The sequence below is a fragment of the Mesocricetus auratus genome, unplaced genomic scaffold (assembly GCF_017639785.1).
Source record: "Mesocricetus auratus isolate SY011 unplaced genomic scaffold, BCM_Maur_2.0 Super-Scaffold_100001, whole genome shotgun sequence".
NCBI classification, from domain to species: Eukaryota; Metazoa; Chordata; class Mammalia; order Rodentia; family Cricetidae; genus Mesocricetus; species Mesocricetus auratus.
The window spans coordinates 3508897-3525506 of NW_024429187.1; the positions used below are offsets into that span (position 1 = coordinate 3508897).

Consider the following 16610-nt stretch of genomic DNA (forward strand, 5'->3'; position numbering starts at 1 on the left):
CACGGCTGGACTCTGTCTGGAAGCAGGTTTATGTTAAGATCCTGTACATTGGTCAACTATATTTCTCATTTGTCAGCCCGCCCCAAGGAGAGCCCGTCTGAAACAGTAAGCCAAGGGTAACAGTTTGTTTTGACTCCATGAGATGCACCTGCTACTCCACGCCTCCTCAGGAAGAGCAGTCCTTCCCATGTGCTTTACAAAATCACCCAGTTGTTTAGCGTTTATATATTGAAACTTTTTTCCAAGAATAAAAAAACAAACAAAAATCATATACAAAAAGGTAATTAGAAGAAACAGTCTGCACAATTTGTTCCTTATTTTATTATTGATATGCCCAAGGTGAGCTTACCTCTGGAGTCTCTTTCAAGTGTTTACAGTAAGAGTCTGAGACTGTAATTCTGGTCTGGCTCTGGCCACAAGGTAAGATTTCATAAGAGCTGAGATGCCGATCACTCAGTGTCCTTACACAGCAGGTATACACAAAATCATCAGACAAAGCAAGTGGCTCTGAGCTAGCCAAATGTGCTATTTCCAGCTAAGAAAATACCAAGAGGCATCTTAGCCAGGTCATATTACACTGACCAAGCCAGGTGTGATGGCTCACACCTGTAATTCCAGCACTAGGGAAGCTGAGGCAGAGGACTGCTTCAAACTCAAGGGCAACCTGTGCTACATAGTGAGACTGTGCCTCAAAATCAAACAAACGAAGAACAAAGCAAGATACCACTGAGTAATTTAATGTGGAGGAATAACAGTATTCAAGATCAGTGGAACCATTAATCAAAACCTGTAACTCACTTTACACACCAGTTGTGATACTGCTTTCATAAAACAAAATTAGAGACCAAGTCCTTTCCACTGTATCCCAGACTCACCCGCAAGCAGGTGAACAGAGGTGAAGCTCTTCTCCAGTTTCCCCAGAAGTACAGTGAGAAAGCAGTCTGATGACAGAGAAGCAACATCCTGGGAACTCTGGTCATAAACTACCACCTTCTGGTTGCAGTCAATGTCAACCTAAAATGCAAACGTGAAGCTTGTTGAGAAGGAAGGTAGGAGCTGGGCATGGCAGGACACCCGGCAGGCCCAGCAGTTGGGAGGTGGAAGGAGGGGAATCAGGAGTCAAGGTCACACTCACTGAACAAATTTAAAGTCAGTGTGGGATACTTGTGACCCTATCTCAAAAAGGGATTGGAGGTGGGGGATGGCTTGAGAAAAATAAACTAACAAGCCACTGGCTTTGTAGGACCTCACATTTTACTGGTTTTGAAACAACTTACAGCTTCTTATTTTCAATTAATAATGAAATAAAAATTAGATTCAATCCATTTACTGGATAAAATTAGCATAGAAGTGGTTGTTGCTTGTAAAAAACTTTTTTCAAAGGCAAAATTGATGCTACTTTTATGATGTGCTGAAAACTTGATAATAGGGTAAAGCTGACAAACAATGTAATTTGTAAAATAACAATCCTTCAACCTAAGAAAACATTTGTTAAAATAGTTCTACAGGAGACTGTCGACATGAGTTCGGTCCTCAGTACCCATACAAAAATTTGAACTGTGTGTGTGTGTATGAGAGAGAGACCTCATCTCAAAGGAGGTAGATTACATTTAAGAGGAAAATACCCAAGGTTTCCTAGCCTCCATGCGCGTACACACACACACACACACACACACACACACACACACACACACACAAATGGTTTCTATGTAATAAGAAAAAAACCATTTATTTAAAGATGCTGTTTATTAAAAGATGCGCTTACCAGGAGTTCAAGGACATCCTCAGCTACATAGCAACTTTTAGAACATATAAGACTTGTCTCAGAAAAACAAAAAGGGAGGGGGGAAGAAACAGCCTTCCCCAATATATGCACATATGCCCAACAATAATTATTTCCTGAACAAAATATCTTAACCAATATTATCACATGTAAATATTACTTCCACTTCTAATAATTAATTCTTACTTTCAAAGCACTTGAAAAGAATGGCTTTCAGTGGATTTGGAGAAAAGACAAAATGTTTAAATTGATAGGACAATTTCATCATGACACTAATACATATAGTATGTGTCCAAATTACAATAAGTTAACTATTATGTGTAATTTAAAATATTACTTTCCCTTCCCCTGAAATTTTTGAGACAGGATCTTGCTATGTAGTCAAGGCTAGCCTTGAACTTGTGGAAATCCTCCCTATTTTCCCATGTTAGGATTATAAATAGGCATAAGCCTGATTTAGTTTAAAATATTCTTAATATGACAGTGTGGTTGTCAATTTATTTTTAGGTATTGGGAGATTGCTAAAATCCAAAAAACAACCAAATTTTCCTCAAATTACTTTCTGTACTTAAAAATGAAGCGTCAATTAAAATATTTCCTCAGCTGATATGTCCACTTAGTTTAAAAAGTCATAAAGGAATTTACCTTGTGCTTTGCAGAATGCTGGATAAGTTCTGTAATTAATACTTTGTCCTGTTGCAACCTTCGCTTCATCAGCTTGGAGCAGTTGATATTAATGGCTTCCAAAATGTGGGATGTATTGTATTCCACAAATGGCCGGCTATCAATTAGCAGCACTTTTTCCGTTCCACTTTCCAGCAGAGCCACCAACCTCTCAGTAACAATTTGAGTCCCAATCATCTCATGGGCCATGACAACAATAAGTCCTCTTTTCCCACCTCGTTCTTTAATCTGCCCGATGATGTAATGTGGTGTGCTCAAAGGCTCAGCCACACCATTGTACTAAAAATGTATGAGGTCAGGCTAGTGGTGACTGGCAAAAGGAGAGTTAAACCCATTTCAGCAAGAGCCCTCCAACTGAATGTCTTTCTCTTTCCTGCTGACGTGCTCCTGCAAAGGACTCCTTCCACAAAGCAGCCCCTCACATTTGCTTCATGGAGAGATGACAGGATAACCATCCACAACAAAAGATGCTTTGGGGCAGCCAGGGCATTACATCATCCTTTACCTTTGCTCCCTCACTCCAGCAGTTTCACACTGGACTGACAACCTATACAAAGAGAAACACAGACAGAAAACAAAACATGGGGTCAGAAAAACAACAATGACTACCAGATTAGAGAGTGTATGATTCATAATATTTACTTCATTAATCGAATTCCATGCACTGTTTCATTTGAACAAACAAAAAGAATCAAGTAGACATAGCTTCAGGAGGGAGAAAGGGGGTATACTATTAATTCAGTTTTAACCTTACAATATAAAAACTTTAAGGAAACAAAACTTAACATTCATAATTATAATCACCTAAGATCCCAAACTAAATGATATTTGTATGACGCTAAAGGGCTAGAAAAGGTAGCAGCTCAAAGTGTTACTATTCCTAATGGTTTTCTTCTGTTTTATTTATTCATTCCTGAAAACTACATAGAGCAATAGCAGAGAATCCGATTAGCAAGTCCATATTATTAGGAGAGAAAAAAAAGCAAACCTTTCTCCTGGCTTAAGAATTACTGTGAGGAGTGCACAGGTGCCAACAGTAGCCCCTTGAGAAGGGTCAGGAAAACAAGGCTCCACAAATTTCAGTTACCTTTGAGGAACTACACAAGGTCTGTGACACAACTACACAGCGGTGGTTTCACAGCCACACCCCTGGCCTATCCTTCCCAAGCCCATCTCTCCACCTTGACCTGTCATCACGACCATGACAACTCTTATAAACTGGGACTTGCTTACAGTTTCAGAGGTTTGCTCCATTATTCATCACGACCATGACAACTCTTATAAACTGTGACTTGCTTACAGTTTCAGAGGTTTGCTCCATTATCATCACAGTAGGATATGGCATCATGCAGGCAGACATGATTCTGGAGAAGGAGCTGAGAGTTCTAAATCTTGATCTGCAGGCAGCATAAGCAACTGTGTGCCACAGTGGGTATAGTTTGAGCATGGGGGACCTCAACCCCCCACGACAGTGACACACCCCCTAGGAGGTCATTTTCTTTCAAACCACACAGGTGTGAACTTTTCTAAATCTAGAAGTCAGTCATTCTCCTGAGTATGTTCTCCTTTATAAAAGTTGCCATGACTTGTTTAACCCACAGAAACAGCTGACCTGAACAAGGGAGAGCTCTTGAACCCCAGACTGATGGCTGGGAATCCAGCATGGGACTGATCCAGGCCCCCTGAATTTGGGTGTCAGTGAGGAGGCCTAGGCAATCTATGAGGCCTTGGGTAGTAGATCAATATTTATCCCTGGCATAGAAATGGACTTTGGGTGCCCATCCACAATTCGAGATGCTCTCTCAGCCTGGACTCTTGGGGGAAGGCCTAGGCCCTGCCCTGGATGAAATGACAGACTCTGAACAACCCCCATGGAGGGCCTCACCCTCCCTGGGGAAAGGCATGGGGATTGGGAGAGGGGAGATGGGCTTAGAAGGAGGGAGAGGGAGCTGGATTGACATGTGAAGCAACCTTGTTTCTAATTTAAATTTTAAAAAAATTTAAAGAAAAAAAAAGAGTTGCCATGGTCATGATGTCTCTTGACAACAATAGAAACAATAGAAACCATAACTACAACAACCCTTTAACCCAGAATTTGAAGACAGCATGCAGAGCCCTTAAAATGCTTCCCTCATCTCATCAAACTCTTTTAAGGAACCATTTCCTAAGTAACACTAATTGGAGTTTAATGTCCAAACTTTGGGTTGGGTCCTAGCTTTAGGTATTCTTAGATTTGTATCTATCCTGGTCCATTTTCCTTACATGAAATATTCTCTGTCCAAAATGAGAAAATTGCTGTTGGCATTCAACTTCTAAAGATGAACATTTGGTGGAAATGGCTCCTATTAATGTCTTGCTTCCACTCTGCTTGTAGATAAGGCGCTCAATTTAACTTTCATAGTAAGTAAAACCTTTTTTGTTACAAAATGAATTAAGATTATAAATAAATATTTGCCTAATTTCAGAACAAGGTGGTAGAGATTTAAATCATCTTAAGGTCATATTCTGTAATTTTAAACTTAAATCTCAAGCCTGGGGCATGGAGAAGAGATCAGGCTATAAAAGAAATGGCCTGGAATTTACTGGTTACGTAGCTTCTACAAAATACAGATGCAGAAGTGACTATCTCTCCACAAATATCTGTTCTGAGGACAAAACTGCCTAATTTACCTAAAATTCATAAATAAAAGTGATCATGGATCAAGCAGAGGGAGGGGAGGAGGAGTGCACTCAAGAAAGAAGCACCGGTGAGCTGGGCATGATAGGACTCAAGAGCTGAAAAGGAGGCATTCTGAGCTCCAGGCCAGTCTAGGTTATATAGTTAGATTCTGAAAAGGAGGCATTCTGAGCTCCAGGCCAGTCCAGGTTATATAGTTAGATGCTGAAAAGGAGGCATTCTGAGCTCCAGGCCAGTCTAGGTTATATAGTTAGATTCTGAAAAGAAGGCATTCTGAGCTCCAGGCCAGTCTAGGTTATGTAGTTAGATTCTGAAAAGGAGGCATTCTGAGCTCCAGGCCAGTCCAGGTTATGTAGTTAGATTCTGAAAAGGAGGCATTCTGAGCTCCAGGCCAGTCTAGGTTATATAGTTAGATTCTGAAAAGAAGGCATTCTGAGCTCCAGGCCAGTCCAGGTTATATAGTTAGATTCTCTGTCTCAGATGTGGGGGGCAGCACTGGTGAGCAAAGCTCACTCACATCTGGAATCAAAAAGACATCACTTAGGCTAGCAACATGGCTCAGCAGTTAAGAGCTCTAGAAGCTCTCCCAGAGAAATAAGCTTCAGTTTCCACCAACCATCTTTAACTCCAATCCAGGGGATCCAATGCCTTCCTCTGGCACCTTCTCATGCATCAGGCACATACATGGTGCACAGACATACATGCAGACAAAACATCAATACACATAAAATATTTTCTTTAAAAAAAAGACTGAGTAGATGAAAACAGAAGTAATTCCCTCTCCTATAAAGTCCAGCTCCCACCTTTCTCACCTAATATAGAGGCACCTGAGAAACCTTACTTTACAAATCCCACATTTAATATATGTCCATGTCGTATGTTCTAAGCACCAAGTTTCATTACATTGTGTTGATTTTCAATATACTTTTATGTCAGTGAGGAATAAGAATCACTTCAAAGTTCAACGGGAGAAAGTAGAGCAAGAGATTTGTCTTGACAATCAATAAACTTTTGCAAAGTACCCACCATGTCCACAGCACTGAATAAAGTCCTGCCTGCTCAGTGGCATGGATCATGGCAATCAAAGGCCCTACACTAAGAATGTCTGACTTTCAAACCGGACCTTCTACTACTGGGTTACCAGTTTGCTCTCAGTACCTGCTCCCATAATGGAACTGGACTGGGGGAGAATGATGGGACTTGTACACAAGGGTGCCCATTTGGCACAGAAAGCAGAGATGTGAGACCAAGAGCAAGCTGACTCCACCCACAGCACTGAGCCAATGAGTGTGGTTGGCTCCTCTCAATGATAAAATCAGGGCGAGAAACAGCAGTGATCTGGGTTAGGAGATCATGACAAAAGGACGAGAAGATAGCAAACATGTACAAGCTGAATTAGAAAACGCTCGTCTTTGCTTCCCTTCAGCAGACAGCTCTACCAGGCATGAAAGGATCTGAGTTGGCTGCTGCAGATACAGAAAGACTCTTGTTCCAACCAAGAAAGGATCTTTCTCTGCTCAGTCACTCTAATACAGGATATAACTTAAGCAAAGGGATCAGAGTAAATTTGTACCCATTCAATACTGTGCCGAAGCCACCTAGAGTCCTCTTGTCCCTTTATACCCTAAATCTGATTTCTGTAGTCCTGACTTGATTATGTGGCAGGACCCTGACAAAGGGTTGTACAGAGTGAGTCCCAATGGCCTTAACCTCACTTCTTTATAAACAGAAAATTTTAATTAAATTCCCAGTGTCTGCTTCTACCCTGTAGGCTGGGCTGTATCTCAGTGAACAGAGTATCTGTTTATGAAGCATGAGGCCCTGGGTTCAATCCTTAGAATTCCATAAGCTAGATGAGGTACTGCACACCAGTAATTCTAGCACTAGACAAGTGGAGACAAGAGAATCAGGAGTTCAAGGTCATCCTTAATGATATAGAGAACTTGAGGCCAACTTGGGCTACCTGAGACCTTGTCTCAAAAATAATGATAAGTAAAATACTTTAAAATTTCTCTTCAGTTGTTGTTCATTTTCAAGAATGCCAATACCCTGAGATCAGAGGCATATTTGCGATGGTTTCGTTTTCAAACTTTTATGCTTAAAGTGGAATTTTAAATGGCAAGCAAATAGTTATTTGCAAAACCATCCAGCTAACTTTACCTTCAAGTTTTCTCCTCCTGTCTGTGTGTGTGGCACCTGTGATGTGCACGTGAACATGGACACAAGCATGCCATGGTCAACATGTGGAGGTCAGAGGGCACTGGGAGTTGACTCTCCTATTACATGAGGGCTCTGAAGACTGAAGCTCACACTGCTAGGTTTGTGGTACAGCAAATTCGTCTACTGGGTAAGCTGTCTCAACAGTCCTCCCAAAATCTCTGCTCAAAGACCAAGGAATAAATATTCTTAAACTGAATCAAACAAAGCCTAAATTCTTTTTTTTTTTAATTTTTAACTCCCCATCCTTGTGAACCCATCCCAAAAAAAGAAAAGGAAAAAAAGTACAATGTGCATTGGCCACATACTCACTGGGGCATGGGTCAAACTCCAGTTAAAGAAAACTGAGTTAGTTCTTCTCCACCCGTACCCCTATCTGAAGCCATGAGCTGTGGAGAACTCCACTTTCTTTATCAGAATTTTTGCTTGTTTGTTTTTCGAGACAGGCTTTCTCTGTATTGTTTTGAAGGCTGGCCTCGAGCTCGCAGAGGTCACCTGCCTCTGCCTCCCGAGTGCTGGGATTAAAGGCGTGCGCCACCAACACTCTGGCCTTATCAGAATTTTTAAGAGCGCTCTCACATGGCTTTCTGTGTAGGCTGTTACTTTTGGCAAGGAGGGAGGATAGAGGTTGTCACAGAAGCCGTCTATGTCCCTCTTTCTCAACTGTGAGTCTGCAGTCATCAATACCACTGCAAAAGTAGTTTCCCTGCAATAAATATATGATCATGCATCTTAGATGCATCAGTTCAGCTTTAGCAGCTTGCAGTATATAGGCAGATTTCTGTTAAACTGGGTCTGTGTGGTTTGCTTAGGCAGTAGGATGCAGTAGCAACAAAAACTGTCCCTGAAGTCTTTTTCTGCCACTCTGACCATGAGTTTCCCATGATACAGGGTTTAAGCTATGAAACCTCAGCACATCACCACATTAGCAGAATGGTCTCAGTGTTGGGAAAACTCCTGATTCCAGACTTGGTAGAGCTACGCTTAGATTTGAATTCACCCGTGAAACATTCAAATCAAGGCTAAAGACATAAATGTGAAATAAAACTGTGAACCTTCATTTTAACATTGATCTAACTTCCTAGATTGGATCAAGATATACTTCAGTGGTATTGAAAATGTAAACTACTTAATTTAAATGTCAAATTTAAATTACAAGGTTTACATCAAAACCAACATTTCACAAATGCACTCTTAAGGTATTATAAGAAGTAATTTAAGCAGTAAATGGTTTCTTGGCACCCATAAGTAACTGCTAATTTAGAGGCAGGATTTTTTTATTGCTATATGAGAATGGGTGGGTGTTTTATATAAAGCAGATCTCACAAGTTTTGAAACTTTGTTACCTTTAATATTTCGTCTAGAGAATAGGTGGTTTTTATCCATAATAAAAGAAAAACTCTACAGAATTGCTGTTTCAATCTAGTCCCATCTGAGAAAAAATACTAATAACTGGATGAATTATCACCCTGAAAACTTATTGCATTAAACTTAGTTCAGGCTTTAAAAAGCACTCCAGAAGATTTTTCTACAGTTTTTAAAAAACTGCCACTGCTTTTAGTGCATTTTATTTTAAAAGAAAGAATAATTTGCAAAACGTCTACTGTGTCTTAAGGGAAGAAAGGATGCACTCCATAAGACCTCTGAGGTTGTGTTCAGATTCTCAATGCTGACCTCATTGGATGTAAAATCTACACTGTTAAACTGTCGGCTGCTCCTCCGTGCAGTGTGCAGCCTGTGTCCACCCAGAGTGGCTGTAACCATCTTGACATGTAATGGATAATGACCACTGAAAGATAAACCAAAGAACCAGAGTATTGTATCCTTAACCTTTGTAAACCATGTTTCATGGATAACTTTGCAGTGCTTCAATTTGGAAACAATGTTGATTTTGAGAGGACAGAAGTAAGCTAACCAACCAACTACCATTATGTTTTAAACTAAGAAATACACCTTTCTTTTTTTTTTGGTTTTTACAAGACAGGGTTTCTCTGTATTGTTTTTGAGGCTGTCGGTCCAGCCCAGCCTCAAACTCACAGAGATCCGCCTGCCTCTGCCTCCTGAGTGCTGGGATTAGAGGCCTGTGCCACCACCGCCCGGCTAGGAATACACCTTTCAATAAAGTTATTGAAATGCAAAAAGACAGTGAGGCAGAGGGAGCTGGGATTGACATGTGAAACAAACTTGTTTCTAACTTAAATTTTAAAAAATGAAGAGAAAAAAAAAAGACAGAGGAGAGAGAACTGACTGGATTCTTCCTTGCACTGTACAGGAAACACCAATAACTGGAGCCCCTACATTCTATAGTGACACAAATGAATCAGGAAAAGCAAGTTACAAATCAGAAAATTGAAGTTAAGTGGATCTAAGTCCTTATAATTAAGTCACAATTATATGCTATTATCATGGTGTCAATAGATCATATGGAATCTCTCAACATAGTTACTGATTCGAAATATGCAGAAAGAGTTGTTTTACATATTAAAACTTCTGAATTTATACCAAACGATACAGAATTGACCTTATTATTTATTCAGTTACAAGAAATAATCAAGACTAGGAATCCTCCCATGTACACAAAACACATCAGATCCCATATGGGTCTGCCAAGGCCCTCTAGCACAAGGTAATGCAGAAATTGATCAATTATTGATTGGAAATGTCCTGGAGGCCTCAGAATTTCATAAAAACATCATGTCAATAACAAAGGTTTAAAAAAAATTTCTATCACATGGCAACAAGTCAAGGAAATTATCAGGAAATGTCCTACTTGTTCTCTATACAACCAAAGGCCTCTACCTGAAGGAAGCAACCCAAAAGGTACTCAAAGAAATGAAATCTGGCAGGTGGATCCATTTTGTAGAATTTGGAAAATTAAAATATGTACACCACACCATTGACACCTATTCAGGTTTTCAATGGGCAACTGCTTCGGGTTCTGAAAAAACTGATTTGGTAATCACATATTTGCTAGAAGTCATGGCCATAATGGGTATACCTGAACAAATAAAGACAGACAATGCTCCAACATGTGTCTCCAAGAAAATGAAACAGTTTTTGCATATTATAATATAAAGCATATTATAGCTATACCACACAATCCTACAGGGCAGGCAGTTACAAAAAGGTAATTGAACGCTAAAGGATACGCTAGATAAACAGAAACGGTTGACAAAAAAAAAACAGAAATAGAACAAGTGAGACCTCTTAATTAGAAGAGATGATAATTCATCAAGCAGCATAATCCTTTAATCTAAACTAACCTATAAAATTAACCAATGCTTTTCATTTGATCAGATAAAACTTGCCAAAAGAAAACCTCTCCAAAATTAGAGTTGGGAATGGTTTTGTTTTGGTCTTTTAAAGAGAATAAAGGCATCCAGCTAAGGAATCTGAAGACTACTGGACAAATGAGACATCTGAAGAAAAAGGACAAATCATCCAGCACTAGAGAGGAATATAAGGTGGGAGGAGACAGCAGCAGTCTAAACAGTCTGAGGTTTGGTGGAGACAGATGCAGTTGGATTCAATCTGAGGATTTGTGGAGACAGGATTGCACTTTTAATGTGAGGTAGATATAAGAGTTAGTGGCTGACTGCTTTGCTTTTCTGACCTTCAGTTTTAGCTCCAATATCTGTCTCTGGGTTTATATTATTCGTGCAGCACCCCCTCCCCAATAAAAATCGACAAACAGACTACAAAATCAAACAGACTTCTAGAGGAGCTCTAAATGGATGTTAGTTACACAAATCTACAGGGAGGACTAGACTTGCTGCCTTGAAGCAAGCAAAAGCACCTCGGGTTTTGACTGTTGTAGTTCTACGGGGATTAAAGCTATTGTCTAGGAGAAATAATAGATGGCCAAGGGTGTGGTTTAATAGCAGAGAGAGGCCCTGGGTCAATCCCTAGCACAGTCAGCATAAAACTGTAAAAACAAAAGCCTGATAGAAATGCAAAGATCTGATGTTAGTAAATATGTTCAATTAAAACAAACAAAAACCCACCTTCACCAAAATAGCCTTGAACTTAACATGTTTTGTCCTCATTTTCTTAACCCAAACCTGAAGACATAAATACTGACAAGTGATAGTACCAGAATAGACTGTGTGAAGCAAATCTACTTAGACAACTAGTATTAGACATGGAGACAACGGCATGGTAAAGCCCAGCCTGTCACTGACAGGCAGCACTGTTGAAAGTGTCCATCAAGTTCAGGCTGTCGACATGTTCCAGGGAAACCACAGATGAGGGTGGAACAGCAGCTAACTTTCAATGATTAGCTCTCCCACAGCAGAGGCCAGATCTATGAGAAGCCTTACAGAGTTTCTGCCAGCCAGGAGCTGCATACTCTTGGCACTGGCTCAGCAGGGGCTTCTGCCTTTCTTCTTAGAATTGCTTCCTGTGTATTAAGATGACCTGTGTCATCCCTGATCCACGTGAGCCCTGATCCTTTGCCCTACACTACCTTCCCCTTTCCTCCACGACCCATACTCCTGCACCCACTATTCCCAAACTGACCCACGTCTCATGTTCTTCCTAGCACCTTGCAGAAAGCTAAGGGTCCTGTTCACTGGAAGAGGAGCCTGGATATGGGATGGGAGGAATGCAAGGATGGGGGGGGCACCAGGAAAGAGGAAATGTAGGGGATGGTTTAATCTGGGAGTACAGGAAATGTTTTGGAAGGCTTCTCATGATAAAGGTTAAGTTGGTAGTGAGAAGAGAGATCTACAAGTCAGGGTCAAGTGAGACTGATGTATCATCCTGGTACTCTTGAGCATCTCCCAGACCTGCTGTAAATAAGTCAGTTAGTAATTACTGGACACCTAAAATGTGCCAGGCACTACTGTGAAAATACAGCAATAAATAACTATTCATCATGAATTGTAACTGTAAATGTATTGCCTAGTTATAAATTATGCAAATAAAAAATTCCTGCCCTCTTAGAATTTAGTACTGCGATACTGAATTAGTCATTTTACCATTACTCTAAGAAAATATGGGTGGGGAGTGGTGGCAAACACCTCTGATCCCAGCACTTGGGAGGTAGAAGCTGGTAGATCTCTGGAGTTTGAGGCCAGCCTGGTCTACACAGTAAGTTCTTAGACAGACAGAGTTGATATATAGAGAAACCCTGTCTCAAAAAACCAAAACCCAAACAAAAAAATTGAAACTATTAACTTATTAAAATAAAACATTGTGTCTTCATATGCATGTATAAGCTCATGTGCCAGGGGTCAACCTTAGGTGCACCTAAGAGCATCAGATGCTCTTCACTTTGCTTTCTGTGACAGGGGCTTCCACTGCAACCTGGGACTTAAAAACCCCAGAGATCGTCCTGTCTTTGACTTCCCAGAGCTGGGATTATAAGTGCCATCATACCCAACACTTTTATTATTTCAAACAACCTTTAAGTCTAAATATATTTTGATCATATTCTTCCCCTTCCCCAACTCTTTACAGATACTATCCCCCTTCCTACCTACCCAATTTTAAGTTCTTTCTCAAAAAACAAAAGCCCAATGTAACAACAAAACCCCAAAACCAAAAAAACAAAATCACACATACACCCCCAAATCAAACTGTAACCAAATAAGTGTGTGTGTGTGTGTGTGTGTGTGTGTGTATGTTAGTGCAAGCCTTTAATCCCAGCACACGGGAGGCAGAGGCAGGTGGATCTGTGTAAGCTCAAGGCCAGCCTGGTCTACAGAGCTAGTTCCAGGACAGCCAAGGCTACACAAAGAAACCCTGTCTCTAAAAAAACAAACCAACAAAAGCCTTAGAAACCTGCTCACATTCATATACTCAGGAATCCCATAAAAACACTACCTGGCTGCTATAGTACATATGCAAGGGACCTGCTGCAGAGCTGTGCAGGCCCTGTGCACTCTGCTTCGGTCTCTGTGAGTTCATATGAGCTTTACTCGTGTTGATTTAGAGGGTCTTGTTTCCTTGGTATCCTCCATCCCCTCTGGCTCTTTTCACCTCCTCTGTTGCTAGGTAGGGTATAGGAGGAGATGTTCCCTAATCTCTGTGAGGAGGGATTTGATAGAGACATCCCATTTAGAGCTGTGTGTTCCAAGGTCTCTCGCTCTGCATAATGTCTGCCAGCAACATACCCAGCATTTTACATGAGTGCTGAGTGTTGAACTCAGGTCCTCCTGCTTGCATGGCAAGTGGTACCATTTCCCCAGGCCCTAAAAAAGCTATTTGGTTCAGAGTTCTGGAAACTCCTGTCCAAATTGAGCAGATGGACTGCTCTGGGTACTTTTCTTGTGGGCTTATCAGATAGCAAGGGCCAAGAATGTGAGGTCAGGCAAATTTCTCATATAGCAAATTTGCATACAAAAAAGACGCTGGGGACCCACAATCCCTTTTGAAGGCATGCCCCTTATGACCTAAAATTTTCCAACCAAGAGCTTACCTCCTAATAGCTCTACTACCTCCCAATAACACTAACTTAGGAACTAACTTGGAGGGCAGGGAAGCAGTCAAATGCAAATTATAGGACAAAATAAACAAAATAAAATGTTGTGGCAAATGCAAATTACAGGAAAAAATAGACAAAATAAAACATGTTGTGATAGTGAAAAGAGCTATGGAGAAAAAATAAAGCAGTTAAGAGGGAAGAGATGTTAGAGGAGGCTCAAACCAACCAGTTGGAGGCCTTCCTCCAAAGGCATCCCACAAATAAAATTATGAAGGACATAAGAACAAGCTAAGAGGATACCTGGAAACCGCAGCTCTTATGCCAAATGCTTGGCTGAAAATAATGAAGACACTGACCAAAATAATCCTGAATTAGGAAATTTCTAATAAAAGATATGGCAGATATTCAGTCATTCTTCAGAACTATGGTTATATTTACTGGAAATAACACATTTACAGGCAACAGAGACTTTCACTTTAATGTGAAATATATACAAGTATGTATGTAGGTGAGTATACACACACACACACTAAAGAAATGTAAAACATTTTCTTCCTTTAATACTGCAAAGGAAGGTGCTGTGGTTCCTAAATTAGTGTGTCTTAGCCAAGAAATAAATTACAACAGGAAAGATTACAATGTTCACACAATATACTGATTCTAGGAACACAAATATTTATATAGTAAGAGGGTCTTGAGGGTTTTTTGGGTTTGGTTGTTTTTGGCAAGGAATGGAGTAAAGCACAACAGATATACTATACAGGATAGACATATAAAAATCTATACAAGAAAGTATTTTAAAATCTTTCCATTAAAATAAAGGTGTTTTCAAGATGTTCTTCTTGTCAAAGGATGAATCAGATAACAAGGGCCTGGTAACGGTAACTTCAGAACCTCTATCTGCATGTAATACCTTCAATCAAGCCGCCAACATAACAAAAGCCACTATGAGAATGACAGGGCATACTTTGCTGATAGAAAAGTTAAATTACCCCCAAGTGCTAAGGCAGGGCAAACGTGAATAATGTGGATGCAGTCTAATGGCAGAAAGGTTATAATTTAATTTCTCAGAGTGTCGGTAGCCCTAGGAGCAAGCAATGGAATGCAGTATGGTGGCTCATGCCTTTGAGTTCAGCACTTGGGAAGTAGAAGCAGGAAAGTTAGGTACTCAAAAATCATCCCTGGCTACATAGGGAGTTTGAGGCCATTCTTAGATACACATGAACTTGTCTTTTTTTTTTGTTTTGTTTTGTTTTGTTTTGTTTTGTTTTTCGAGACAGTATTTCTCTGTATTGTTTGGAGGCTGTCCTGGAACTCGCTCTGTAGACCAGGCTGACCTCTAACTCACAGAGATCCGCCTGCCTCTGCCTCCCGAGTGCTGGGATAAAAGGTGTGCGCCACCACCACCCGGCTGCCTTTTTTTTTTAAGGAAAGCATTTGCAAATGATATCACACACACACACACACACCTTGCTGTATTTCTTAGCAGACTGACTTTAAAAAAGACGTGTTGGTGAGTGAGCGCAGATTAGAAGATGAACTAATACAATATATGAAAATTTATGTTAGCCCTCAAGGGGTGAAGCCTAGCTGCTGCTTCACAAAATAACTTGTAAAGAATTCTTACTCTAAGGTAGAGCATTTGCCTAGCAAGCTCAAGGACCTACAGATAGCACACACTAACACACTAACACACACACACACATACACACACTCACACACACACGAATTCTTTTAAATAATAATGTCTGAGAAAAATATAAAAACTAAATTTTAGTGTGTGTGTGTGTGTGTGTGTGTGTCCGTGTGTCCATTTACTGGTAACTGAATCTTGTGAATGTAAACAACACACTGTCTACAGCACTGAATTACAGCTCAGCTGTCCAGAAAATTAAATGTTAAATCATATACTCATGACTAGAAACCTGAATTATAAAATACATCAGTTGGGGTACACTTTTTAATACAAAAAGAGTTCTTCATATCCAAGGGGCTTATACTGATACTTTTGTTAGTTAATAAAGTACTAATAACTCTTAAAATGCATTTCAATTGTTAAAAGTTTTCAAAGCAAACCTGTTTAAACAAATCACAAATGTAACAGAGTATGACTCTTCATTCCTCATCAAAAAGGTGCAAATTCTTCTGGCAAAGTAAAACAGCAGGCTTAGGTCACCATTGTCAGCTCCTAAGTAGACAAGTACAACAAGGCTCGAACACATTCCAGGCACGGCCTTCAAGCACAGACCACACCTGCTTCCAAGTCCCTGGGGCTAAAAATAATTCTGGGGCCTCAAAAATGGGATGTCAGCCAGGCCCAGGGGTAGCTACTGGCCCCTTGCTCAGTTCCACTCCGTGAAAGCAGGAACTATAAAACTGTTAAAACATACACACACACACACACACACACACACACACACTCCTCCCTCCCTCTCTCCCTCTCCCTCTCCCTCCCTCCCTCTCCCTTTCCCTCCCTCCCTCCCTCCCTCCCTCTCTCTCTGTGCCAAGCACCTACAACTTAGGCCAGCTCAGTTTCCAACCAAAACTAATCCTAGGAGTTTAGAAAAATAAATGAGATCTCATGATGTATTGTTTTTTAAAGGAAAAAAATTGGACAGGACTCAAGAGACCTTGTTCCTAATTTCAACTTTACCAAAATGTTCTGAGGCCATACAGAATTTACCACTGAATACTCCTGAGCTTGTGTTAGTATAAATCTGTAAACTGAAGAACTGAATGATCACTAATATCTAAGATTACTTCACTAACAACATAAAGACACCACTGTGAGTATAGCTTATGATTCAGAAAGTGCCAGAATA

At 40.4% G+C, this 16610-nt stretch overlaps 1 protein-coding gene across 2 annotated transcripts in view; it reads right to left on the minus strand.

Annotated features, from left to right (window-relative positions):
* Dusp16 (dual specificity phosphatase 16) overlaps positions 1–16610 on the minus strand; it is a 79005-nt gene that overhangs the window by 39399 nt on the left and 22996 nt on the right. For both annotated transcript variants that reach the window (XM_040743420.1, XM_040743422.1), the window contains exons 2-3: positions 2429–3014; positions 876–1014 (exon numbers count right to left, since the gene is read on the minus strand). In XM_040743420.1, the coding sequence (XP_040599354.1) occupies positions 876–1014; positions 2429–2656 (367 nt within the window). In that variant the 5' untranslated portion in view covers positions 2657–3014. The remainder of the gene's footprint in view (positions 1–875; positions 1015–2428; positions 3015–16610) is intronic.